This window comes from Oryzias melastigma, linkage group LG14 (genome assembly GCF_002922805.2).
Source record: "Oryzias melastigma strain HK-1 linkage group LG14, ASM292280v2, whole genome shotgun sequence".
NCBI classification, from domain to species: Eukaryota; Metazoa; Chordata; class Actinopteri; order Beloniformes; family Adrianichthyidae; genus Oryzias; species Oryzias melastigma.
The window spans coordinates 18,910,699-18,936,168 of NC_050525.1; the positions used below are offsets into that span (position 1 = coordinate 18,910,699).

Sequence of the window (25,470 nt, forward strand, 5' to 3'; positions counted from 1 at the left end):
CAGCCTCTCAATCTATTTGAATAACAACGTAATCACATGGAGTTTATAGGATGAGATGTATTTACGACCATTTTGATCTGCCCCAAATGACAGCAGCTTGCTCACAAGCGGTAGCACTTTTTCACAGATTGATCTTTGCCACATTGCATCAATAGGCTTGCATTTTAATTCAACATTACACAACATGTAAATCAGGCTTGACTCATACGTGGAAACATCTTGCTCATCAACTGTCGTCGGCTCCTCACAGAGACCGCAATCTCAGCTGGCTCACTTCCAGGGACTGCAATCAGTAACATGCTGTGGCATCGCTAACAAGTGACAAGTGTAAAGATTTTCTTTTCATATTGTATGATAAAGAGCTGTGAGGTCCTGTAGTAACTAAGGGAGTCTCATGTTCACTTCTTGATTGTGTCTCCATGCAGTGTGATAAAAGTCCCTTATTTCTAGCTGTTAGTGCTGATTTCAGTATGTGTGGTTGTAAGTTCACAAAAAAAATGTTAAAAATTATACACAAGCACATTTAATTTTTGTTTTGTTTTTAGACATCTCAAATATCATTTTACTGCATAATTTTACATTAAAAACAATATTCTACGTACATCCAGTGCTGGTGAACCAGTTAGTTGGTACATTATGGTTAAAATATTGATCAGAAAATTACAGATTCGAAAACAGTTGTTTAGCTTAAAGATCTACACCAGGGGTCTGCAACCTTCAACACTTAAAGAGCCATTCAGGTCAATTTCTCAATGACAACAACCCAAAAGGAGCCTAAAAATGAAATAAAACTAAATTAAAAAAATATTTATTTTTGTTATCGTTACTTTTATGATAAATATAAATAAACTTTTACACGAATAAAACATTTTTATTTCTAAATATGTAGTAGAATTACATTTGACAAAAGGTTTACATGACTTCCTTTCAAAATAAAAGACCGCATGGGATCCTCTCAATACAGCAAATATAGAAATGGTAGTGTCATGTCAACACGGATTAAAAAATGAAAAACTAGGCACAGCTTATTTTATCAGCCAGAAAATTGGCACATAAAAAATGAAATTTGAGCTAATTAATTAGCTCTTACCACATGTCTTTGACTATAAGGAACACTCATCATTGAATTTATTTAATAGACAGTCCTCCTTATATCTGATGTACTTTAAGACTAATCTGGTTGTGTTTACTGACCGGCACAGACCTGAACCCCCTTGTCGCCACATATGGGCTGTAGCATGGAGGATCTTGCCTGACTACACTGAATGGAGCACATTGCCCACTCTGGGGTCCTGCATGGCAGTCCTACAACAAGCCAGCTGAGCCACCCAGCTGCTACTTCAACCTTATTAGTCTGAAAAATTCAGCTACTTTTTAAAATTAAAAATATTTTAACCACCAACGAGCTACAGAGGAGGGGTCAAAGACTCGACTCTCAGGTTGCAGATCTGCACAAATACTACAACAGAATGGATGCAAAACATTGAAAAAAAATGCAGTTTCGAATAGAAACCACGGAAATCCCAATAGAAGATAGATTTAAATTTTGGTAAAAAAAAATAAAGACTTCTACCAGCAGTTTTTAAACTCTAGAAACCCAAAGAATTGATCAAATTTAATACATAAATGTATTTAAAATTCAATTTATACACACACTATTCCGTATTAACAAGCATTTTCGTTGACTACAGTAATAAAAAGGTCATGCTATACACGTCAGACATTTTGTTTTGGTCCAGTTTCTTGTTTTCTATTGTCACTGTTAAGTTTGTAAAGTAGGTCAAGCTGTGCTGAACAGCTCCTTGCTCCAGAAATGCTATTGGTTGGACCACATAAGGCAGGCTCACTCCGTCTCTTTTGCTTCTGCAGAGGAACTGGAACTTGACTCTAGAAGATGCACAATCCAACGCACAATATTGGTTGTCAAAAGCTGGGAAAACAGATGATGTCCCCAGAGAAGGATTTGCAAACTGTAGACTCTACGATGTATCTCACGTTGAACCACACGTTCTTTGTAAGACGTTTGTTCTTCTCGGCAGAGTTCGTGCCAGACGACGTTGCTTAGAGCATTTCACGTCTTCATCTCCACAACAGAACAGCCGGTGAGGCTTCTTACAAAGAGTTTAACATTTGAATTTAGCGTTCGTGAGAACATTGTGGATGTCTGCGCTCCACTAGCTCAGTAGGATGAGGTTAGGTTCAGTGAAGTCAGAGGGGTAGGAGTGGAGCCGTTGCCCCAGTTTAGGGTAAAATTGGTGCTGACACTTGGTATAGGTGCAGGAACAGCAATATGGACAGCAACCCCTATGACCAAAATAAGAGCTAAACTCAATAACGTCAATCCCCTGCGCTTGATCAGCTCTGAGATCGGGAGCCGCTTCTCAGATTTTGTGCTTGACGCAGATTTGTTCTGCTCAGCATCCTTCTCCGTCCCTCCAGCATGGGTGTTGTTTTCCTCAGTTTCATGACCCGCCGTCACACCCTGATCCTGGGTGCTGACAGGTCCGTAGCCATCTGTTTTGGGAGCTGGCTCACTGTTCAACTGGGCCTTGGGGGTGCAAAGATGAAGACATTAGTAAATGTGTGAATGGCCCAACTGTCACCCTACTTAATTAATAAGTCATCAAGAAAAGGCCCTAAAGCCAAACACACTTACTATGTCTGGGATGTCAGCGATGTCCTGCAGCATCACTTCATTCACTGGACTGGCAGGACACATTGCCGTCAAAACCGCAGTTTTTCCAGCTCGCAGCTGCGCCTAAAAATACATTACAAAAAAAAAAGGTATTTCATTTTTTGCTAAACTTTACAATATTAAAAAATAGAAGTCTGTAAAGACTCATTCCCATAAAAATTGTGTTTTGGGTGTTTTTACATGTTCTTCTGGCATGTTTCTGATTGTACAGGACATCCATTAATAACAATTAAGTTGCATTTCTGAGTATTTCTTCATAAGATGAAAAAAATGCTGTTTAAAAAATAGTGAAAAAAATGAATCAATTAAGAAAAGCTCTGTAATTTGTTACAGTATACTTAAAAATATAGGCTTTTATTAGGGCTGTGAACATCAACGCATTATCGCACGCAATTAATCAAAAATAATTAATTGAAGAAATTGAAAAAATATGTTTTAACGCAAATTATTTGAAGAAACAGTCTTTCGCTTTAATGCAGCGGTTCAGGCTTCCACTGCGTGCGTTAAAACATTTCATCGGGTATTATCAAGCTTATACTATGGTCACTTACAAAAAAAATTATATCTAATCAGTTTTTAGTACTTTATTTTTGGTATTTTTGTGGTTTAGATCACTTTTTCACAAAAAGCAGACTATTTGATCCATTGTCCGGTGCCATATTGTACAAATGCATTTTGGATGGTAAAACATTGTGATTAATCATGATTAATGAGTTTTTTGCAGTCATTTGACAACATTAATAAAAAAAAACAATGTTCTAAATGTAGAGTTTGGTGTGTGATTTCATATTGTGATTATTCAAAGGTAATAAGTGGTCGACAAATACTGAGACAAAAAAAAATTATAGCGATTAATCATGATTAATTTTTTCCAGGTTTGTGATTAATTCGTCAATTTTTTTTAAATCATTTCATGGCCCTTTCTTTTATCAAATTAAATTGTTTGAGTTTAAGAAACCACCAACTCAATATTGTAATTGAATGAAAACTTATCATTTTAAATGTAACAAATTACAGAAATCTTGCTAATTCATCCAATGTTTCCCTTTTTGAAATTGTAATTGTGATGTAGAAAATTTGGTTGATGGGCCGCAAAACTTCACACTCCATTCTTGCAGATGACTAGATCCATGCAAGTCTTTGTTTTTTCTCATCTGAGATGGCATTTGGCTCAAACCTGTACGGCGGGACAGCTCCAATATTGATTTTTGTTGCACCGGTATGTTAGTTTGGGAGATGGGTAACTGGAAGTGGGGGTGGGGTTGCTTCACACCACCAGTCCAGCACACAACCTGCTACTAATGCTCCACTACTGCTCCTCTGAAGAAACTATGACTATTAAAACGATTAAAAAGACATGTTTTGACTAATAAAAGACCACTGGGAATGCTTTAAAATTGATCAAAACATGTTTAAAGGGAAACTTTAAGAGTTTACATCAGGTTAATATGCAAGATGGCAGAGATTCTACATGCTTACATTATGAAATTGTGGCAAAATAAAAACAGAAGAACAATCATACCATACAAAAGTGACATCAGATGAGGAACAGCTAAGAAAAAAATATTATCCACATCTCCAATTCTGGAAACTTAATAGTGTTTTTGTTTTTGGATCTTTCTCAGTAGCACCTTACCTTGCGGGTGATTTTTTTCCAGTTCAGTTTGAAGATCAAAACCAGGAAGAAACACATCGAAATAAACACACAGGTTGAGAGACCCACCCACAAGCCTGACAGAAAAGCACAAAAATGCAGGTAAATCAGCTGTGACTCCAACAGGGCTTCAGAAAATCAACCAATATTCACGCTGTTCTACACAAAGCCTTGAGATGATGAATGCATTACCTAATATCCTCATATTAGCACCAAACATCAAGCCAGCTCCGACTGGCAGCCCAATGCAGTAGTAAGAAACCAAGTTGGTCATGGCAACAATTTTCTGCAAGCCTGATCCTATGAGAATCCCTGTGCAGACGCACTAAAGGGAGCCACAAATACACACAAAAAAGCAAAAAAACAGAATTCAGGGGCAGTATATTAATCATTTTTTTCTTCTGTCCGATTGTGCATAGCTTTCTAATTTGAGTTAAATGCATTTTGGGTAGTTTTGGAATTTGTGACCTACCAGAACTGAGTCAAAGACCTGAAGAAATATAAAGACTGAAAGATTGTGCGACACAATCTCCAAAATACCACTGTGGAGAGAGAAAAAAGGCGTCAAAAACAGAGATGCTTGGACAATGGGCAGCTATGAAGGCATACTGATGTAAAACTCACATATCAGAGGTGAAGATTTTACCAGTAACCGACCTACAGCAACCCATGACAACCCCCTGGACTGCAGCAATGGCTCCTGCAGTAAAGACACGTATCACCTGACAAGTTTTTGATGTTATGAACAATCATTTTAGCAATGCTACAGGTGTTTAGAAATACAAAAACAGGTATATTTATTTTGCATGTACCTCCCAAAACGAGGGCCAACTTGCAGGCGACAAGGGCTCTGTTGGTGTTTCCAGCCCCTAAAGCGTTTCCAACTCGGACGCACACTGCTGCACTGATACCTAGAGGGAACTACACAAGTCCTGATGGGGTCAGTTCATCTTTATTACTATAACTGGAGTAGGAATGTTTTTTATTTAATGATGGTGTCTCATACCATGTATGCAAAAGCTCCTATTTCAAACAACAAATGCAGGGCAGCAAGATCCTTCTCACCAAGAGTACCTGGATTGGAAAAAAAATAAAGCCCATCAGCATGTCTCGTAGCCCATCAAGTCCCACTCCAATCATCTTTTAATCTATTTTAAAAGTGTTCCCAGTGGTCTTTTAATTACGATTATGCTGTTTTTACCCAAAATCAAAAAACCTGTCATTTTCTAGGTCATAGTTTCGGCAGAGCGGCAGGAGTTCATTAGAAATTTGTGAGTGGAATTGCTGTGGCGAAGCAACCCCACCCCTCTTCCCCTCAATGCTGGTGGAAGCTCAGAGCAGAAAGAATGTATTTTTACATTTTGTACTTTATATTTTATTTGTCACAAATTTACTCTTTTTTTTAAACAGTCCTTTTTTATCTCCTCCTGATTCACAACGATTTGAATAAAGAAACACTCAGGGGGGCAGGTGTAAGCATAATTTTTTTAAAACCTAAAAACAACCTTAAAACAACCTTAAAATAAAAAAAAAATCAAGAGAACATATGAAAAAAACAAGAAACATTTTTTTTAAACCAGTGGGTCTTTTATTGAGAAATATGTTTAGGTTAATTCATCAAAAAGGGAATTTTTATAACGCAATGATGATCAGGAGTCCAAATGAGAGTGTGTACAGTAAAATGTTCAACCTGCTCTGTTTTTTTTGCTGAAAGTCACACAAAAACAAGTTGAAAAAAGTTAAAAATTAAAATTTTACAAGTTATTCCATAAAATCAGTTTTAACCCGGTGCAGATGTAGGGTTAATAAATGTAGTAGAAAAGTATTTTGAAAAATAAAACATAAATATGTGGACACTGGAGTGCTGTTTTTATGTTAAGTTGAATTAATCTCTAATAATATTAGTGTTTTATTTCTTTTTTTAATTTTATTTCATCATATTTCCACGAGACTGACAGGTAAACAAACACACGTGTAGAAAGCATTTTACATAACTTGACACACATTGTCCTCTGATTGTGAAATGTCTTTCCCAACACTGAACACTAGAGAGCATTATCCCTGTAGTTAATGGAATCAAAGTGGTGGCAGTGGAGCCAAACTGTTACCTAACATTTTTAAGATCCACTAAAAGCAAGAAAACCAACGTTGACTTAATTTAAGTACACAAAACTCCACATAGTGTTGTTCCATCTCCTAAGCATAGTGTCCAAACAAACAAATGTTACTCTAACCAAAAGAACACTATTATGTTCAGGAATGATATATTTTTAAAAAAATAACCAGTTTGATTTTTTTTTTGGTTTGTTTTGTTTACAGTGAAAAAAATGTCAATTACCTTAAAGTGATAGAAAAACAAAAGTGTGCACATTGTGCAACTGACCTGCAAGGAATCCTCCGATCTCCCACATCCACCATTCAAGGCACATCATGAGAGCGCTGGGGGTGGCCAGCTTCATGTAGGAACCCCAGTCCTGCAGACAGTCGGTGGTCCAGCCTGAAGAGAATTTAAGACAGAATGTGTTTTTAATGCTGCACAGCATGAAGATGTAATTCTGATCCAGATTTATTTCTTAAAAAATTCAACCTTTTTGTGGAGCTGCCATCAGTGTGTGAATGTGGATGTGTGTGGGCAAAAGGGACTGTGACTGTAAAGCACCTTAGGCCTTTGAGGAAAGTAGTAAATTACTTTATGAGTTTAAGTTCATGCCAAAAATACATGTGTGATGGCCTCACCTCCCCATGTCTTCTCATGAAGCTTCTTCCATTTGATGTAACCAAACAGCAGCAGACAGGAGACAATCTGAGAAAGGCTGTTAGCAACCGCTGATCCTCTGCAAACACAACAAAACGGTTTCATTTAATCATGGATTTGTAGATTTAAAAAAAGTTAAGAAGTGTTGATTGAGAAGGCATAAAGAACACTTTAGAGTAGGGGAGTGTATTGGCAAAACTCTGGCAATACAATACATATTGCAATACATGTCTCACGATACGATGTGTATCACGATGTATGATGTATCGTGAGACTATACCAGAACAATTTTTTATTATTTTTTTTAAGCTGGAGCTCCATGCAAGACCCGCTGCACAGCTGGATTGCTTCACTTGTTCTTATCTGAACCCGCTATTAAGCATCTCAGTCTGCTTTTTTATATGATACTGGCAGCAATGTGGCCCAGAATTTCAGTTTGGTACCAATCCCAAGTGAAAAACTAGAAAAGTTGCATTACCTGCGATAATGCAGGTGTCTTGCTCTTTGCTGAAAATAGTCGCTGAAGATGCTGAAGCTTTTTGCTGAAAATGGTGAGACAATTTACTGTAATTGCTGAAGAGATTTGCTGAAAATCCAAAACTATTTGCAGAAAAGTAAATTTGCTAAAAGAATGGAAAATTAATAAAAAAAAAACTATGAACGAGCGCTGAAGTTGACCTAAATTTCTGAAAAATTTGTAGTAAAATCGCTAATAAATGCCAATTTTGTAAAAATATTTAGTGTGTTACTTAAATATGAGCTAAACTCCAAATTAGCCCAAAAAACCTTAGTAGATGCCAAATTAGTCAAAAAAGCTACCTTGTTCCTTTAATACTAGCTAAACTCCAAAATATCCTAAAATTCCTCAGTAAAACTAAATTAGTCAAAAATTTTAGCCCGTTGCTAAAATAGAAGCTAAACTCTAAATTAGCTTATGAAAACCTCAGTAGAGAGCAAATTATCCCAAAACGTTAGCATGTTGCTAAAATATTAGCTAAACTCCAAATTATCATAATAAAATCTCCGTAGATAGACCGGGCGGGGACTAACCAATACAGAATGGGAGCTAGCGGTCTGCGGTGACACTGGCTACCACCAACCTGTTTATAAACACGGACCAAGGCGTCTAACAGTTTATGTTTAAATTTGGCCCTCCAAAGGTTATCTTTTGGCCCACTAAGTCATGTCTGGAGTGTTTCATAAAACTTCTTACTGTTTCCCATTGATTCTCTATGGTGCTCCAAAACTCTATGGTTGTAATATACTTTTGGCCTTCAGGGGGCGATGTTATCACTTGTTTGCCTGCAGCTATGAGTGAAACAAATCCAGAGAGCCTTCACAGTCACTTCCGAGAATGTGGTTCATTTGTTGAACTTAATACCATAACATTATTACCATGACCTGGGAATTATTTTCTGGTGATCTGAGTTTTTTCCCTTTTAAAATCAGACCAAAATGAAGCATTTTATGGTTGTTTCATGGATGTCTCCTTGTTTTTATACCACTCCAATATGGCACCGCTCTTTACGTGTCTTGGACAATAGTAAAAATTCTGCATGTCATCTCTAGCATTTAACCTTATTGTCAAAAACGTTAGCCGGATGCTAAAATAGAAGCTAAACTCTAAATTAGCCTATAAATACCTTAATAGATAACAAATTATCCAAAAACGTTAGACTACTGCTAAATAGTAGGTATAAGGTTACATTTTTGAAAATTAGTATTTAATATTAAATGATATCCCATGAATATTTAGTACATTTAGTAGTTAATTCAGAGGCTCAGTGTGCTGCCAACTAGTTGGGGGACTAGGTGGAAAACAAAAGTAAGACGCTAAAGAACGCTCATAAATAATCTATTAAATATCATCTTGCCAGCATTTTAAATCGATACAAGCATTGTCAAAGGAAATATCGCGATATGTCGCCAAATCCATTTGTCCTACACCCCTGCTTCAGAGCCCCTGAGAGTCTGCTTCAACATCAGCTTTAATCTACAAACTACAGGACAGAAGGGTGAGGTAAGAGGCAGCCCCCCCGATTAGAGAGGCCTGACTTTTTGACACCCTGATGGATGAAATGTTTGTCCAGCTGGAGCGAGATCAGCCCTCGTCGCGGTCCTCTCTCTGCCCCGTGCTGCCTCGCTTTCTAAACGCATTTTTAAAACAACAAATCCCAGAGCAGTCTGTTCTCAGTTTGAAGAAATACTTTTTTTTGGGATAGATGAACAAGCGAAACATCTCTCCTCTTTGGACTGAAGTGTTTCTCAGCTTCGGATGTTGGATTAGTTGAAGTTTATGCAACATGCAGAAATAAGTCTGGAAAAAGTTCTTCCTAAAACAATAAAAATATAAAATACAAAACGTTTTTCTCTTATTAGTGAAACAATTCAGCTTGCACAACTAACAGAATTTCTATTTGCCAAATTTATGAATGTAAATTGTGATGTTCTGCCCTTTTAAGACTAAACAGAAGTCAGACAAAAGTACTCATGTTTAGGTATATTACTTTATTAATTGGTCTAAGAATATGCATTTTTTCCTCCAAAACTTTCTCCCAAATACATCTTATTTAAGTGCTAGCAGTTCTACTATCCTATTAAAGTGTTTATGTTCCATCAATTTTTATTTTTTAAACCTTTGAATTTTCATTCTGAATTTTTCAAATAATATTTCAAAGCATAAAGCATTTTGCTCTTTGAAAATCAAGGGTTAAAAAATACAAAAAGAAAATTTAAAGGTTTGAAAAATTCAGAATCGGGCAAAACAGAAAAATGGCCATACTATCCTTATTTGTATAATAATCTTAGAGTAAGGCTAGAATCACATATCTAAAGATAATTTTTCTTATGAATAATATGTAAATGTATGTTTACTTTTAAACGTCTGAAAAAACTTTCCATTTTCCCCAAATCAATTAAATCAGTTAATTCAACACATTGACAAAGAAAACTTCTGCTTAAATATATTGTGTAAGTTAAAAAAGGTCATACTTTATAATAATATTCCTTGACAAACTCTAATAAAAAATGAACAAACATAATTAATATGTTTCTTGGATGACTTTTATAGCCACAATAAGGCAAATAATGTTTATTAACATACATAGTAAAACTCATTAACATCTAAAGAGAGACCATTGTCCTCAGAGGCCATATTAATACATTGCTTAACAAATGTATTAACTGTCTTTGTAACATTTAGCGAGTGTTTTGTAGCACCTCATCTAAAGTGTTACCGAAAACATCTTTTTAATATTTGTTTAATGTAAGATGTTTTGCAAAGAAGCCCAGATTTAGAGAGGTGAAAATGTGGCCAAGTATTCGGCCTGCAGTCTTTGAACTTGAATAACAATAAATACAAATTGTTTTTATTAAAATGGGATATATTTCATTTCTTCATTTAAAACAGAAATATCTCTAGAGTACATTTTACCTAAATTACTGTGAAAATCATGTTTGAAGACCAGAAATTAAAATAAAAAATAAACTTTCGTTGACATTCAATTTAGGTTTATATGAAATATACACATTTTTCACAATTAAATGCTCTCCGTACACTTCTACATCATGTTAGCAGGAAGTTAGCACAAATCTTTTTCAGAAGTACAAACCCCAGCGGTTTGAACAAATACTATTATATATTATACATTATTATGTAATTTAGCCAAACAATGAAGAATGACAATTCTTAGAAAGTGCTTGTTGCCACATGTTACTGATTTTATGACAAGAACCCGCAGGTCGCCGGACTTTGGACGTACTTGTCTTAAAACAAGTCTTTGCATCCTAATGAAAAGTAACAAATGGTCATATATCCTAATTTGGCACCGCACAGCGACCTAAATGTACAATTTTTCTGCAAATTTGGCAGGTGGCCGTGTGGCAGCATATGTAATCAGGAGGCGGCAGTCACATTTTTTAAGATTATTTAAGATTTAAGCTTAAACTTTGATATATTAAAAAGATTGCATGTTTTTGGTGTGTTTTCAATGTAAAGTTCTATGGAAAATCAATAAAATGTGTAAATGCAGGAGAAGCGACTTACACGACACCCAAGCCAAGGACAGAGATTAAAAGGTAGTTGGCTCCCAGGTTGAAGACATTTGTGACTCCTGCAGTGTACATCTGAGGTAGAGTAATTCCCTGAAGAAAAAAAAAGATAATTTCTCCTAAAGCGTTTGTAATCAGAAAGGAAAAAAAGAAGCAACTTAGGCTTGCCAACAGAAATTTACCAAAATGTACACAGTCAACTTAAAAAGTATCCTGGAAGATTTCACAGAACTTCTCAGTGACTCATTATTATGCAAGACATGCAAGACAATTAACTGTAGCACTGCCTCTTAGAATTTTATTTGAAAGCAAGTGTTTATGCAACATCTTGCTCTAAAATTGGCAGAACTAAACTAAAATGTTAACAAAATAAAGAAAACGGGATTAAGAAGTATCTTTGTGGGATAAAGGTTTTACAAATACAATTTGTGGAGTTTGTGTTTGACCATTTTTCTTTTAAATGATTGCATGAAAACATCTTAATTCAGCCCAAATCGCACTCTTTGCTGATGGGGAATTATGAGTTTTTTTATGGACTGACTACTTCAGAGTTTTGGCAAAAAAAGAATGTGAGAATGAAGGACTGATTACTTCCATCAGCAGATGAAACTGAAGAACTACTCGGATGAGCAGCAAAATATCCTCAAGATTAACCCTTAAATTTCGTCACTTCGCTTCTATAAAGACTCCTTCTTAAAAGCAAATAAAGGGTTTAACTGTTTCGGAGCAGCAGAGAAGATCCAGTTCATCGTTTCCACAGCAGGGTATAGTGCTGCTGTGGAAACAGCCACACATCTGCCCTATGTAAACTCGTTTATTAGAATCAGTCCTGTTCATGGATGCTTATGTTGTGCTCACACTGATCGCGATTCACTCAGCAGGAGCAGCCAGTTTCATTAAAGTACCCCCCGACAATATTTTTTATTTAAAATCCTTCAATTCAATTCAATTTTGAGTTTACACATTTATACACATTTGTTTAGAAATACATTAATAATCTACTGTTTGTTTTGAATATAGTTATAATAATCTTAAAGTTCACATACTGTAAAGTTTATTAGTGAAATAATGAGATTGTTAATATCATACAGTGTTACATGGTTTCTCAAAAGGAGAAGTTCTAACAAAAATGTTCATATTTACGTTGTAAACATTGTTCTCTTTCTCCTGGAGAGCGTTTAAGTTTGGCCACTAGGTGGCGATCGCGCTTTAGCAGTGCACCTTTTTACAGAACAAGAAGAAAGCATTAGCAAAATACTGTTTTAGACCAAAAATGGTTACTTTAAAAATATTTCCTTAAAAGAGTTTGGAAACTTCATGCCTGTGAGTAAATAAAGATGTTAATTTAGTTAGCAATGTATGTTTAGGTCGACCGAGTGTTAGCATTAGCCATTCTATGGGAAATTCCATTCAACATTAGCATCAAGCTAGCTGACTTTAGCTTTATGTGCTAAATCGATTTATATTTTTATGAATCTATATTTTATTGATCTGTTCAGCTTAAATTGATTCAAGTCGATTTTGTGAGCCTAGCCCTGGTAGCGATTGTTTAAATCTTTTTTTTTCTTTCCTTTGAGTAAAACATCTGTAGGAAAAACTACTTCAACAGTTCACTTTTAGACTGCATAAATGTAAAGATTTAAAAGTATTTGATTAACATTAAAAAACTGAAATCCCTTTTAAATATTAAACAAATGTATTTTATATACTTTATCTTTAATCAGAACAAAGACTGGAATTTTCTGAATGCACTGATTTGTTGTTTTCAAAGAGTCTCTCTGATGGCTTTAATGGAATAGTCCATTGCTGCAGAGAGACGGGGGTGGACAAAAACACTTTCACATGAACAGTTTTATGCCATTTCATTTTTTATGACAGTGTTAAATATTAATAGATGTGTACATTATTTTATACATTATTATTATTAAGTGTTCAACACTGGCCCCCAAAGTACTGGAGGCTCCAGGCAGTTGTTACCTTTGCCTTGTGTTAAGTAAGTCAGTCTCTGTAAAAATGCTAATATTCAGTTTAGAACAATAAAAAATTTTGCGCATAAATGTCCAAATTAACGACCGCCTGTAACAAAATGGCCGACGCCACCAACACACATACAATTCTCCTTTCTATTTTTAGAAAACCATGATAGTTATTAGCTACATAAAAAAATATATATATTCATATTGTTCCAGTGTGACTAGAGAGAAGCAAGTTACTTTGATATTTTACTATATACAGCACTTGTTCTTTTATCATAATTACCGGAACTGTAGTTGACACCTGTGAACTTACCTGGTTTTGTAGATAAGAAACCTGGAGGTGGTGCAGGAACATGGCCTGTAACAGATTTGAATAGATTAGGCAGATCGCTGAGATTACAAGGATTTTTTTTAAAGATTTTAACCCCTTAAGATATGAAAAAAAAAATTGCTTGTGTTTTAGCTTTTAAGCAAATGCTGCATGTAGGTAATTTTATTGCTAATTTGGTTTGTCGCATGTTTGATACAACAGGCATTACGGGGATAAATGATGTAAAACTAAAATCTACCATCACTATTTATTTGGATTTGACAGCAAAAACAAGTCTAGTTCATTATTTGGCACTTACTGGGACAGCTGGCAGAAATATCATAATATAGAGCTGAGCGATTCTGTAAGACAGAGAATTAAGAAATGTTAATAATTAGCTATATAAAAGAGAAATAAAAACATATCTGCTTAACTGTAACACCGTCTGCTGAAGTGCTGAAAATCTGCATGTTCAGTCATTCAATCAGTCAACACAGTAAATGTACAGTGTGAACTGAACATTCGAGATAATGCAAATCTTAACTCCACTGATAACAATTCCAACTGTGGCGATAAAGATAAAGAAAGAACCTTTTTAAACTTTTCTTTTCTAAACTTTTAAAGTTTACCTGGCCACATCTGCGTTTTGCCTTATGAGGAGCAGTAAGTTCTCAGCGTTAATCAGAAGAGCCCAACAAGGCAGACAGAACAGCAGCATGATGAGGGAACTCCTTTGAAGTATTACTCCGACTCGCTTCATATTCTTACTGCCATATGTCTGCAAAACACAATTTAAAGAAGTGGGATGACTCTTTGTCAAACTCTTCTGACTTTCATATGTTTGCGTATTTAGAGGCGATAATGTTGAATAGTTTGTTCACCTGAGAAATGAGTGTATCACAAGCCAAAGCCAGGCCGTGGCCTGTTGCATTTGTGGTCACGTTTAACGTCTGAAAAGTGAAGAACAAAAACAGAAAATAAGTTATAAAATTTGTAGTGAAAAGACTAGATTGAATGCATTTTATTTTATTTTTTTAATTACATGTATTGTTATCAGCATATAAGCTGTTGATTGACTCAGCTCATAGACTCACAAGCAAAGCTGAGATCAGCTAAATGAAGTGATTGGACTTTGAATGAACTAAAACATTTTTGATCTTCAGGTTAATGCCAATTTCGTGTTTTTTTTTTCCTTAAAATACTTTTGTACTCTAAAAATGATCTTTACAGCTTTCTTAGCGTTTGATAAATAAGGTTCAATTTCACACCAAAATCATAGAAGAAAATGTTCTAATTCATTCATTTTATTTGTATCTTTTAAATAAAATATGTCATTGACAATGTACTAACAGGAAAACTGAAGCCAATACAAACTGTGTTGTAACATTGATTTGCCTATAATGTTGGGGACAATGAAGTGATGTCCCAATCAGATCACGTGATCTGAGATCGGCCCCAATTTGGTTGCAGACTCGATGGAAATAGGATGTTGTACCCTGATCGGGGATCGGACATTTGTTTTATTCTTAATATGGCGGATGCTTTATAATTCAAGCTCTTTATTCCAGATAAATATTCAATTAGAAGTCTGCATGTCTATTTTGATCCGGAGGCGCACAGGAACAGTTCAACTAGGCTAAGCAAATCTAAGCTATCCTTCCGAGATCAAGAACTCTTTTTAAGAATGTTTCGAGCTGACAGCAGGTGTCTCTATTGGGTTAATGCAAACAACAACCTGCACATGTATTTTAATAGAAAAAAGATTGGTTTAGTGTTTCTTTTAATGCTAGACGACAGAAGGTGATGTAACCCCTTGAGTCTCAATCCTTTTATTTCAGTTTGCAAGCAGAATAAAATCCTGTGGTAATAAAACCTAAAATGGCATGTCCACACATGTGGATGGGTCTTAAGAGGTTAAAGAATCCCATATTCTCCAAAAAAGAAACAAGCATACCAATAAATGGTTCCATTGATATCAGCTAATCATGAATATTCATAAATCATATTCATATTTATACTACAACGATGACATTAAAAGTAAATAATAGTTCATTTTAAAGAATTTTAAACTGAGATATGGATGATCAAAAATGTTCAATATTTCTGAAAATACTAAAATTACGGTCACAAAACTTTCTCCACGTTACAACAAGTTATCACCTATTTTTAGTAGATAACACTTAACTATTTTCACTTGGTAAAAGTTACACTATTTTTATTTGATTCTTAAAGCTTCTTCACAAAAGCTCTCTGTTTGAGTGTTAAATCACAAAAATAAGGTCAATAAAATAAAAATAAGAAAAAAACCTGGATCTGTTTATTAAACGTGTTCATTTTTAAATGTGTTACAGGAGTCTCAGATCGGGACTTATTATCAGCAGATGCTCAATATCAAATGACTTGGATCTGACCCCCAAAAATCTAATTGGGACATCTCTAGTAAAAAAAAAAAAAGCCAGTGTAATTCATTTAATAAAACCTTTTTAGACATCATCAAATGTTGCATCTTCGCACAGAGGAGCATTTCTCTGATTAAAACAGGGTTTCGGAGCCAGAGAACTTTCACTCAAAGGCCAGTTGTTTCACTGCAGCCTTGTTGTGTTTCCATAAATAGTTCATTTTTCTTGGATTACTTCTACTCTTTGGTCTGCTTGATAGTCTGTCTCAACTATAATGAATCACACCAGGGTTCACTTGCAAGAGAACTGAGTTACTCATTTTCAAATGGACTAGAATTTTTCAGTGTGAGTTCAAATGACCATTTAGATTTATAAAATATTATCATTATTAAACTTCTTTTTTACCAGGATATCACCTTGAGATTGAACCTATTTTGCTCTGAAGAAGAAGAGGGCAAAAAGATGCAACAACACAAATGTGGAAATTTAACATATAAGCAACGCTGGTTATAATAATGTCTGGTAGTTCCATTGTTCTGGCACTTTAAAGTCTTTAATAAAAAAAAAATTTTTTAAAAGAAAATGATTCAAAAAATTGCAGAGAGTTTTAGGAACTTTGAACATCATTCACGTGGATGAACGGAAGCAGTGCACTCTAAGAATTTGAGTCAAGATGCCAAATAGATATGAGAGAACTTTGCCCAAGATGCTTTTCAAAAGGCTTTACTTGTAAATAATATGTAGGAGTACATTAAAAATATACTGCAAACAGTTCTCACACATATGCAGATGAAGTATAACTTGTAAAAACTTCAGCATATTAAGTGTTGTCATACCACAGAGGCAAGTGCATATCCAGCCAGTTCTACATTGCCCATTTGACCACAGAAAATGGTGATAACAAACGGCACGGAGATATTCAGAATCCGAGACAGCAGCTGCAAAAACAGAGATTTGACAAGGTTAAAGTTCAAGAATCGTCCTTTACAGTTAGACATCAAAGCAAAACTTCCGGAAAACAATGATTGATGCTCTGAGTTTTATTTCTTTGCACACACTTTACAAATAACTACACCAACCATGCACTTATTATATTTTACCATGACATTGCAATTCTCAGCACTCACCAGTGGGCCTGCAAGTCGTAAAATATGGTAAAGTTCTTCCCTGTAGATCGGTGGTAACCAGCGTTTCAAACATGCACACTCCAAGAGTTTGGATTTGGCTCCTGTAACCACTTCTTCCCCCGAAGCTCCTTCCATTTTGGCAACAGAAACTCCAGCAACAGGCCCAGCACCCTGCACGGGGTGTCCGGGTTCTGGAGAACCCAACTTCTCCATTCAGTCAGAGGGGTGGAAAGACAGAGGAGAAAGAAAAGCTGCAGAAAACCAGAAAGGGGGAGGGGGGTAAGGAGGGAGTGAGGGACGTAGTGCAAGGGTAAAAGGGGCAGTCGGGCCGGCCTGGATTTAAAAACGCAACGCACGCACTTCTTTAAATATATTGATTGTGCTGTGTTCGGAAAATTCCCAAACCACAAAAGAGAAAGGAATTGGGAAATAAGTCAATCAACCACCGGCTACCCCGTTCCTCACTCTTAAAAGATGAGTCAAACAGGAAACAGCTTCCATTTGAGCTGAAAAAACAATGTTTGTGAGCCCGGGCTTCGATGCTGGCCCGTGACTTTTCCAGGCTCAGTATTAATCTGATGAAGAATGCTTCTTTGCATCATGTGCACAAACTCTACAGGCTTCAACTTACTGGGTCCAATGATGTTCTCGATTGCATGTGTACGCGTTTATTAGCGGCAGATCTTATCTGGGACAGAGCGTACTTTGACCATTGACTTTATCACTGGGTTCTATGCAATTTCTACCTAAACAAACATGGTCACATGAGCCCCAAATACGGTCTTTTTATTCCTGGAAAGGCTTTGGGGCTTAAGCATTTGGTCAGGAACTCTTACAGGTAACTTGGCCTAATACTAACAGATCAACAGTTTTAATTCACTGATCTTCAAATGCACACAAGAGTTTTTGAGGCATCCCTCTTTCAGCACCCAGCGATACATGAGTGTAGGAGTTTATGCCTCAGACCAGATCTGTGTGTATGTGTGTAGATTACTTGAGATGGTTGTGCAACCAAACTTAAAGGTGCCGTTCTTTGTCTACACGTGTTTGAGAGGAGGTTGACCTTCGATCTTTGATGAATGTAGCTATAATCATTTCTTAAACAGTGGGTGTGGCCACCTGTTCTCCTCGTAATTCATTAAAGTTGTCAAAAAAAGGTTAGTTCACCCATAAAATCAGGACAGCTGAATACAGTTGAACCATGAGGTCCGTCTGCTCTGCCCCCATCAGAAACGACTAAGCTAAAGGAAGTAGAGTGTATTGTCACAAGGGCTATGAGTGACTAAAAAAATCCTCACAATTGAAACACATGTTTAAGTGCACCAACATTTTTTTAAAAAGAGGCTTAAAAAGTTCTGTTGGAAGTGAATATGCGTTCTAATTTCACAGAAATACCACCACAATCCATTTGTATGTTGTGTATGCTTCCTACTGTTATATAAGTGCCTAGCAACACATTCAGTCACAGAGCACGATCTGTAATGTGTCATTCTAGTTCTGGTTAACTTCTAACTGTAGGAAAAACAATGTTCTCATGATGGTCAATGCCTCACCCTACTGGAGAGACCAGGCAACGCTTTTGAAAATGCACAAGTAAAAACAGAACAGATACTCTGGTTGGAACATTTATCAATGACTAATCCTAACCTTAAATTACAGATTACCTTTAAAAGTTTAAGTTAGATATTACAGACCTAACCTATGTTTCAATAAAGATGTCAAACAAAAACTGGATCATCCACTGTATAAACAGAGGTCTTAGACTCCGGCATCCTGCTTGGTTTTTATGAAATCCTGCCTGATCAGGTGTGTTTGGCCATTAAGGAACTTCAATAGCAGTTTTGTTGGAAACATGTAGGACACCAGCCCTCAAGACTTGGAGTTTTAGACCTGTGGTCTATTCCTCGAGTCGCAGAATTTTTCCCACCAGATGATGGCGGCATACATCTTAGACAGATTAGAAGTCTATCACACAAATGTGTTAATGGGGAGCCACACAAATAAGGCAGAACCTATTTTTGGTGTTCATAAATCAATTTTCTTAAGCTGCTACATCTCTTTTTAGGGTCACTGGTGCTTGTCCTGGCTGCTGTTGGGCAAAGGTGGGGTACGCCCTGTTGTAGGGCACACATACTCACACAGGTCTGAGGTCTGTGTCTGCATGATTTCCAGATATCCAAGGCCTCGTCCAGTTGCCTATCCCTGCTTTAGAGTAACCAATGAACCTACAGTATATTGAACCAATGAACCATATTTTTGGACTGTTGGAGGAAGCCGGAGTGCCTGGAGAAAACCCACACATGCACTGGCAGAACATACATACTCAACAACAGAAAGTTCCCAGCCGGGATTCGAACCTTCTCAACGTGAGACGAGAGCACTAACCACTGCGCCACCCTATTTTTGGTGTTTTGGAGGAAAATTGAGTGCTCTGACAAAAGCCATGCACGTTCGAGAAGAGCATTCAGACCACCCTAGAATACCCAGCATTCACACCAATGCTTCCTAACTGTGAAGGGACGGTTTTGACCGCTACACAGACCACTCCACAAAAATTGAATTAAGATCATAGATATATACTGTGCGTCTAGGATGCAGAAGTCGAGCAGTTGAACCCTGATCAGAACATCCAATCATTGCGTGTTCTTGGGGAAGACACTGAACCCCACATTGCCCCTGGTGGTTACAGGTTAGGCACCATCATCAGCTGTGTTTACATGGACACAAGTAGCCAGAATAAACACCTGATCAGCATTAAATGAGTCCAGGTCAGGTTCAGTGGGAACTTCATCAGAGTTGACTGCTTTAGCATAAGACTGAGGCTTAATCTCCAGACTACTAACTATTATCAGTTGGTATTACTCCAAGTCATCGGTTCGAGCTTCTAAGAGGGATATTTTTCTGTTGTTTTCAGTGCATATTTTTTTAATTCTTTGATTTCATCTATTGAGTTCAGAGTAAGTTTTTGCTGCTTTGATATGTTTGCTATTTCAGCAGACAAGAAGTTCAGAGACTTTTTAAAGTCCACTATTTCTTCTTCAGTAACTGTACCTTGTTTCTTAGACCTCATTGCTGACGCTTCTCCAGTCGCCGGGTTCCCCTCAATGTTCAATTCTCGCTGCTCTTCAGTTCGGTTCGGCGCCCTCTGGTCGCTGCCGCCGGGTCTGGGGACCTCCTCAGCCAGTGAGTGGGTTGGAACGCTGCTGCCGCTGGGGTCTGTGTCATGTAAACATGCCATTTGGAATACTCTGACCCAATCAGACTCATCAAAATCGAGATAGGTGGGTTGTACCAATTGTTGATCCGATCGTGGTGCATGTGAAGGCTAAATGTGTAACTCTAACCCTGTGGGTCAGTGCGGCCAAGAATAAGATACTGACCACATAGATTTAGAAAATTATGGCCTGACATTCACTTAAAAATATTATAAATAATAATAAAAAGCACTCTCAGAGGATCATCTCACTCAAAGCTGCAACGCTGTTTGTTTACAACGGAACCTAATACTTGTTCTATGTCGTTTCTGGTAAGAAGGCTGTAAAGCTCTATAAAAGTATACGTCACTTACAATATACTTTCGCCAGAAAGGGTCTAAATAAAACAACAGATTCAAGACAAAAATGTGCACAGATATTTTCCTGAAGCAAGTTGATGTCTAACCGTCACTACTTCCAGTACTTAAAAAAGCTTTATTATAGTTTCTATAAGAATACATGCACTCTTTTTTTTAATAAAAGTTTTGACATAAAGCATTAGTTTTTCTGTTTAAAAAAGAAAAAAAAGAAAATGGCTGGTCTATAAAGTAACATAAGCAAATTAATGATTAATGATTAGCTGTGACTGGGGCTGACTCTGTTCTTCAGCAGCAGGAAAGTGTTGTCTTGCTGTGCTCAAGTGATTTAGGTTTGCTGCAGTCCACTCTTAAAATCATGGAAGAACAGGTATGTTGGCATGGCTACACATTTATTCACTCTTGTATTAAACTCAGGCAAAGATGTTGTTCCAAATAAAATTATTGGCGTCAAAAAATGAATAGAAAATACACTCCCTCCTCTCTACCTGTTTAGAGTCACGGAATCTTGAGTAATATTGGCAAAAAGATACAAAACTAAAGCATGTTTTGCATAATTTTTTCCATAAAAATGTGCATAAATAGCTTTAACTCTTATAATGAAATAGACATTTAAAAGCTTTAAAAAATAGTTTCATCTTAAATATTTATGGATAATGAAAGTATGACTAGATTGCTTTATGAGCCTGTTTTAAAGTGTTTTCAATTCACACACATGTGAGAATTTTCCGCCGTGTGCCAAACGTGTTTCTGCACGTCCCCACCCAATGAGTTTTAGGACCACTGTGATGTTTATTGCCTATAAAAGGTTTCTTGTGTTTGCAAACTTTAAGACGAGGATAATAAAAAAATAACCATTTCAAAAAAGGAAATAAAAGATCTAGAGTGGAGAGACCGAAAGGGCGTTGACAGGAACAAAAATGTTGAGATTATGAGAAGCCTAATTAAAAGGAGGGAGGTTCTGAATGCGTCCTTAGAGGAATATAAGAGATACTGAAGATATTAGGCTACCCTTCAGACGCTCGTATTCACACAGAGAGCAGAGAGGAGGAGAAAAGAGAGAAGCGAGGGGACGGATGCTGCAGGTGAGTTTCAACAAATTACTGAAGATAGTTATTTCATGATTTCAGTCAATTCTTTTGCTTTGATTGCCCCAAAGATTTTTTTTTGCAAAAAAATCACTTATTTTTTAATTTTGGAAAAATGGCTTTTGTTTTTTTATATTATTTCCCTGTCAGAAATTAGTCAATCCAAAATAAAAGCAACCAGGCAGATTTATTTTTTATGTAATCTCACCAGCAACTAAAAAAATGTAAATTTATCTCTAAAATCAACATTTATTCCTAATATTTAGGTTTTATTAACTTGTGATTCTTTCTTTTTATGAAGGTTTATTCAAAAAAAGGCTAAGATGAAGTACTTTTTTAGAGTTCCTCTGCATCTTTTGCTTCTCCTTGCATCCCAAACATGCGGTAAGAGGTTATCCGTTCCTCTTTTCTTGTTTTCAAGTATGTCTTTGAGAGGTCAACCTCCTTCACTTGTTTCCAGACGGTGTAATGATCAAGTCCACTCCACCAGTCAATGCTGAGGGTTTCATTCGGGCAAGTCCTGACGATACGGTGTCGCTAATTTGTGAGATTCCTGACATCAATCTGAAGGAAGAGGAGCTGAAGTGGCAGAGGAACGGCGCGGCAGTCAGCCTGAATGACCAAAACAAGAAAACCGGCAGCGCTCTGTGCATCACACCCGTCATCCCTGAAGATCATGCAGCCACTTTCACCTGCTCTTTGGCAAAAAACTCAACAGATTCAGCCTCAGTCACCCTGGAAGTCTTATGTGAGTCTATTTATCAACCTTTCTATTGATATTTTTAAAAATTTGTGTTAAAGTTTGAAAAAGGTAAAGGTAAGAAGAAACAAACTGCCCCAGTGATGTATATAAACTTCAGCAGTTTTTTGTGTTTACCGGTTATTTTTTTACATCTGCATTTTTTTTGTGTGTACATTATGCAAAAACAGCCACAAAATTCTCCATCACATCACAAGTTTAATCACCAGTGCAGCCAGAACAGTTCAAACGGGTGCTGACCCTCAGCAGGCTGTCAGTGGGTTAGCCAATCAGAGGAAAGCAGCCTTTTAACAGAGGGACTCCATTCAAGAGCTGTCTTTGTGTGTTAGACAGATGGGAAACCTAAAGACGTGCATCAAATACTCAATGGGCTCTTGTTTGGTTTGACTTGGTATCCACTCCACTGCAACAAGAAATCATGGAAAACTTTTTTTTTTTTTTACTCTTTTTCTGTTAGTCATTCCTATTTTACCCATAGAGATTAATACAGTTTTTGAATTTGAATTCTAGAGGAGTCGTGGAATAACGAGAAATAATAACGTTTGTGGGGAGACTTGATGAGCTCTTGTTTTCTGGTTTGATTTTAGTTGATATGAACTCCCCTGCAACAATAAATTACGCTTAACTTTTAAAAATTATTTGTATTCTTTTTCTGTTAATCATTTCTATTTTACTCATGAAAATGAATAACGTTTTTTTTTTTTTTTGAACTCATGAAATAATGAGAAATTATAACATTTGGGGGGAAACCCAAAGACATTAAAAAATATATATTTTTTATTTTTTTTGAACTATTTTTCTGTAAGTCGTTCCTATTTTACTAATAGAGATCAATAACGGTTTTGAATTTGAATTCTAGAGGAGTTATAGAAGAACAGTAAATGATAACGTTTGGGGGGGACCGAAAGATGTACATAAAATACTTAATGAGTTCTTTTCTAGTTTGATTTATTTGGTATGACCTGAACTGCAACAAAAAATTATGCTAAACTCTGTTCCTTTTTTTTCTTTTCTTTTCTTTTTTTAATTATTTTTCTGATATTAATTCCAACTTGTTGATGGTTTTTATCTCTAATAGTTTTAACATATTAGCTGTTGTTTTTAGATTTTGTTTTTTTATTTATTTTTTAGCTTTTAATGTAAGGCACCTTGTTTGACTGAGGTCATTTTAAGTCACCATATAAATTAATAAAACTTAAACTTACTCATGAGGATTAATATTTTTTTAACTCTAGAGAAGTTACAGAGTAATGAGAAATAAAAACATTTGAAGGAAACCTTAAGACGTGAATAAAATGCTCAATAAGGTCTCGTTTTCTGGTTTGATTTAATTTGGTGTGCACTCAACAACTGCAACAATAATTTACTCAAAACTGTTTTCTAATTTTTTTATTGTTTTTTATTATTCGTTGCTATTTCAATAAAGTTTTTTGAATTTGAATTCTAGAGAAGACGTTTGGGGTGCATTCATCTATTCTTTGATCTTCCACAGATCCTCCACAGCTCTCTGGATCCGAGAACATTACCATAGAAGAACAGGAAGACCTGGTCCTAGTGTGTGACATGAAGGCCAATCCACTGATCACATACGTGACGTGGACACTGAATGAGAGCACGGTAGATCTAATAGCAGGTGGTTTCACTGTAACCAATGATGGCCGGACCAGCAGGCTGCAGGTCAACAACGTGGAGCAGAGTTTGCATGATGGAGTCTATCAGTGCAATGCCTCCTCCTCCGCGTTTCCAAACAAAACTAAGACCTTTTATGTCAATGTGACAGGTAAGTTCACAGCATCCGATGTCCACAACCTCTTTATACTTTACACATGATGATCTTCCCCTCCACCACCGTCCTCTGCAGACAGGACCATAAAGTTTCCGTTGGTGCCTTTGATAGCCGGAGTCGTGGTCGTCTTTGTGACTTCAATTCTCGCCGTAGTCTCACGGTGGAGGAAAATAGTAAAGGTAACACATAAAGCTGACTCACATGCAAAAATAAATAAATAAAATTGTTTAAATCTGCATCATCTAACGTTTCATTTTTTTCTATTAACAGTGTTGCAAGAAATAAAAGATTTACCCCCCATGAGGCAGGACGCGATGACCTCACCACTCGATTCTGTATAGAAACCTGTAATTATCTGTTTATGGAGCTTTATTATTTAATTCATTTTCTATATTTTACTTATTTAAAGAAATGATTTTTGAGCTTGTAAAGTTGCAGCATTGAAGCATTAGCATAAATATGAAAGTGACTGGAGCTAAAAGTTTCACTCAGAATGTATACAAACAAAAAACTCTCAGAAACAAAAAAATAATTTGACTTTATTTCCAGGTGATTTTATCATCTTGGTTAAACCGAGACTAAAATAATATTTCAGTTGATGCTAAATGGTAACTTTCAAAGGTTTTTCTTGACAATGTGAAGCACTCTCTTTTGTTTGATTGATTAATTGGTTGGATTATTGATTTATATTGACAATGTGACAGATGTATGGAAACTCAGCTGATCTTTTATTGTATAAATGTACATTTTAAGGCATTTCAATTGTTGTAAACATACTTAGGAAAAAATAAAAGTCACAATAACACTCGTTGGTGAGGAATTTTCCTTTTTGGTCAATTTTTAGATATCTGTGTTTTTTAACTTTTAAGTTTTGTACTGGAATGTGTAGAAATGTGAAATATATTTGTATCCAAAACACTAACATGGTCAGCTAAATTCTGACAGTTTAGTTCTTCATTTTCTATTTTTAAATCATTCCTGACCTCACAGATGTGAAATGCAGTCCCTCCATGTTTGGTAGAGTTTGACGGATTAAGAAAAGTACATTGATTCTCATGTAACTTCATAATTTTTTGGTAAAGTTAAGATCTGAAATGGCTACCTGTCAAAGTTTGAAATTCAAAATAAAAAGAAGCATCTTTGCAGTAAGTTCAATACAACAAATGTGTAAACATTCCCAATCAAAATCTCTATTTTGATCCCTGGTTTGACCATCTGCAGTGAACTTTAACTCCTGACTCAACAACATAGTTAAGCTTGTTAAAATCATGTTATACATTGACTTTTTATGCAGTTAAA

The 25,470-nt window shown here is 36.1% G+C and overlaps 2 protein-coding genes across 4 annotated transcripts; one reads left to right on the top strand and one right to left on the bottom strand.

The window, feature by feature from the left end:
* Nucleotides 1–503: 503 nt before the first annotated feature.
* On the bottom strand, nucleotides 504–17,523 carry LOC112142459 (multidrug and toxin extrusion protein 1). Its single transcript, XM_024265866.2, has 17 exons — nucleotides 16,967–17,523; nucleotides 16,676–16,777; nucleotides 14,322–14,390; nucleotides 14,070–14,218; nucleotides 13,760–13,802; nucleotides 13,444–13,488; nucleotides 11,150–11,247; nucleotides 7,086–7,183; nucleotides 6,733–6,846; nucleotides 5,356–5,423; nucleotides 5,162–5,270; nucleotides 4,974–5,049; nucleotides 4,822–4,891; nucleotides 4,542–4,674; nucleotides 4,332–4,426; nucleotides 2,657–2,758; nucleotides 504–2,548 (listed from the first exon to the last, which is right to left on the bottom strand). Exons 1-17 carry the CDS (start codon nucleotides 17,177–17,179, stop codon nucleotides 2,180–2,182), a joined length of 1,953 nt encoding a protein of 650 aa, XP_024121634.1. The 5' UTR covers nucleotides 17,180–17,523; the 3' UTR covers nucleotides 504–2,179.
* On the top strand, nucleotides 12,380–24,979 carry tmigd1 (transmembrane and immunoglobulin domain containing 1). 3 transcript variants are annotated; one of them, XM_036215235.1, is made up of 8 exons: nucleotides 12,380–12,477; nucleotides 20,030–20,247; nucleotides 21,574–21,622; nucleotides 21,927–22,009; nucleotides 22,086–22,373; nucleotides 23,878–24,165; nucleotides 24,247–24,350; nucleotides 24,442–24,979. In XM_036215235.1, exons 4-8 carry the CDS (start codon nucleotides 21,949–21,951, stop codon nucleotides 24,454–24,456), a joined length of 756 nt encoding a protein of 251 aa, XP_036071128.1. In that variant the 5' UTR covers nucleotides 12,380–12,477; nucleotides 20,030–20,247; nucleotides 21,574–21,622; nucleotides 21,927–21,948; the 3' UTR covers nucleotides 24,457–24,979. The 3 variants fall into 3 exon arrangements, with proteins under 3 accessions (XP_036071128.1, XP_024121637.1, XP_036071127.1); XM_024265869.2 differs by lacking the exon at nucleotides 12,380–12,477 and having other exon boundaries at nucleotides 19,208–20,247; XM_036215234.1 differs by lacking the exons at nucleotides 12,380–12,477; nucleotides 20,030–20,247 and having other exon boundaries at nucleotides 20,297–21,622.
* The last annotated feature ends 491 nt before the right edge of the window (nucleotides 24,980–25,470 follow it).

Coding starts and splice junctions, on each gene's coding strand:
- LOC112142459 (XM_024265866.2), bottom strand. CDS start 17,179: ATGGAGAAGTTGGGTTCTCCAGAACCCGGACACCCCGTGCAGGGTGCT. Junction 7,184..11,149: donor GTCCTTGGCTTGGGTGTCGT/GTAAGTCGCTTC, acceptor TTGTGTTTGCAG/AGGATCAGCGGTTGCTAACA. Junction 6,847..7,085: donor TCATGAGAAGACATGGGGAG/GTGAGGCCATCA, acceptor AATTCTCTTCAG/GCTGGACCACCGACTGTCTG.
- tmigd1 (XM_036215235.1), top strand. CDS start 21,949: ATGAAGTACTTTTTTAGAGTTCCTCTGCATCTTTTGCTTCTCCTTGCA. Junction 22,010..22,085: donor CCTTGCATCCCAAACATGCG/GTAAGAGGTTAT, acceptor ACTTGTTTCCAG/ACGGTGTAATGATCAAGTCC. Junction 22,374..23,877: donor AGTCACCCTGGAAGTCTTAT/GTGAGTCTATTT, acceptor GATCTTCCACAG/ATCCTCCACAGCTCTCTGGA.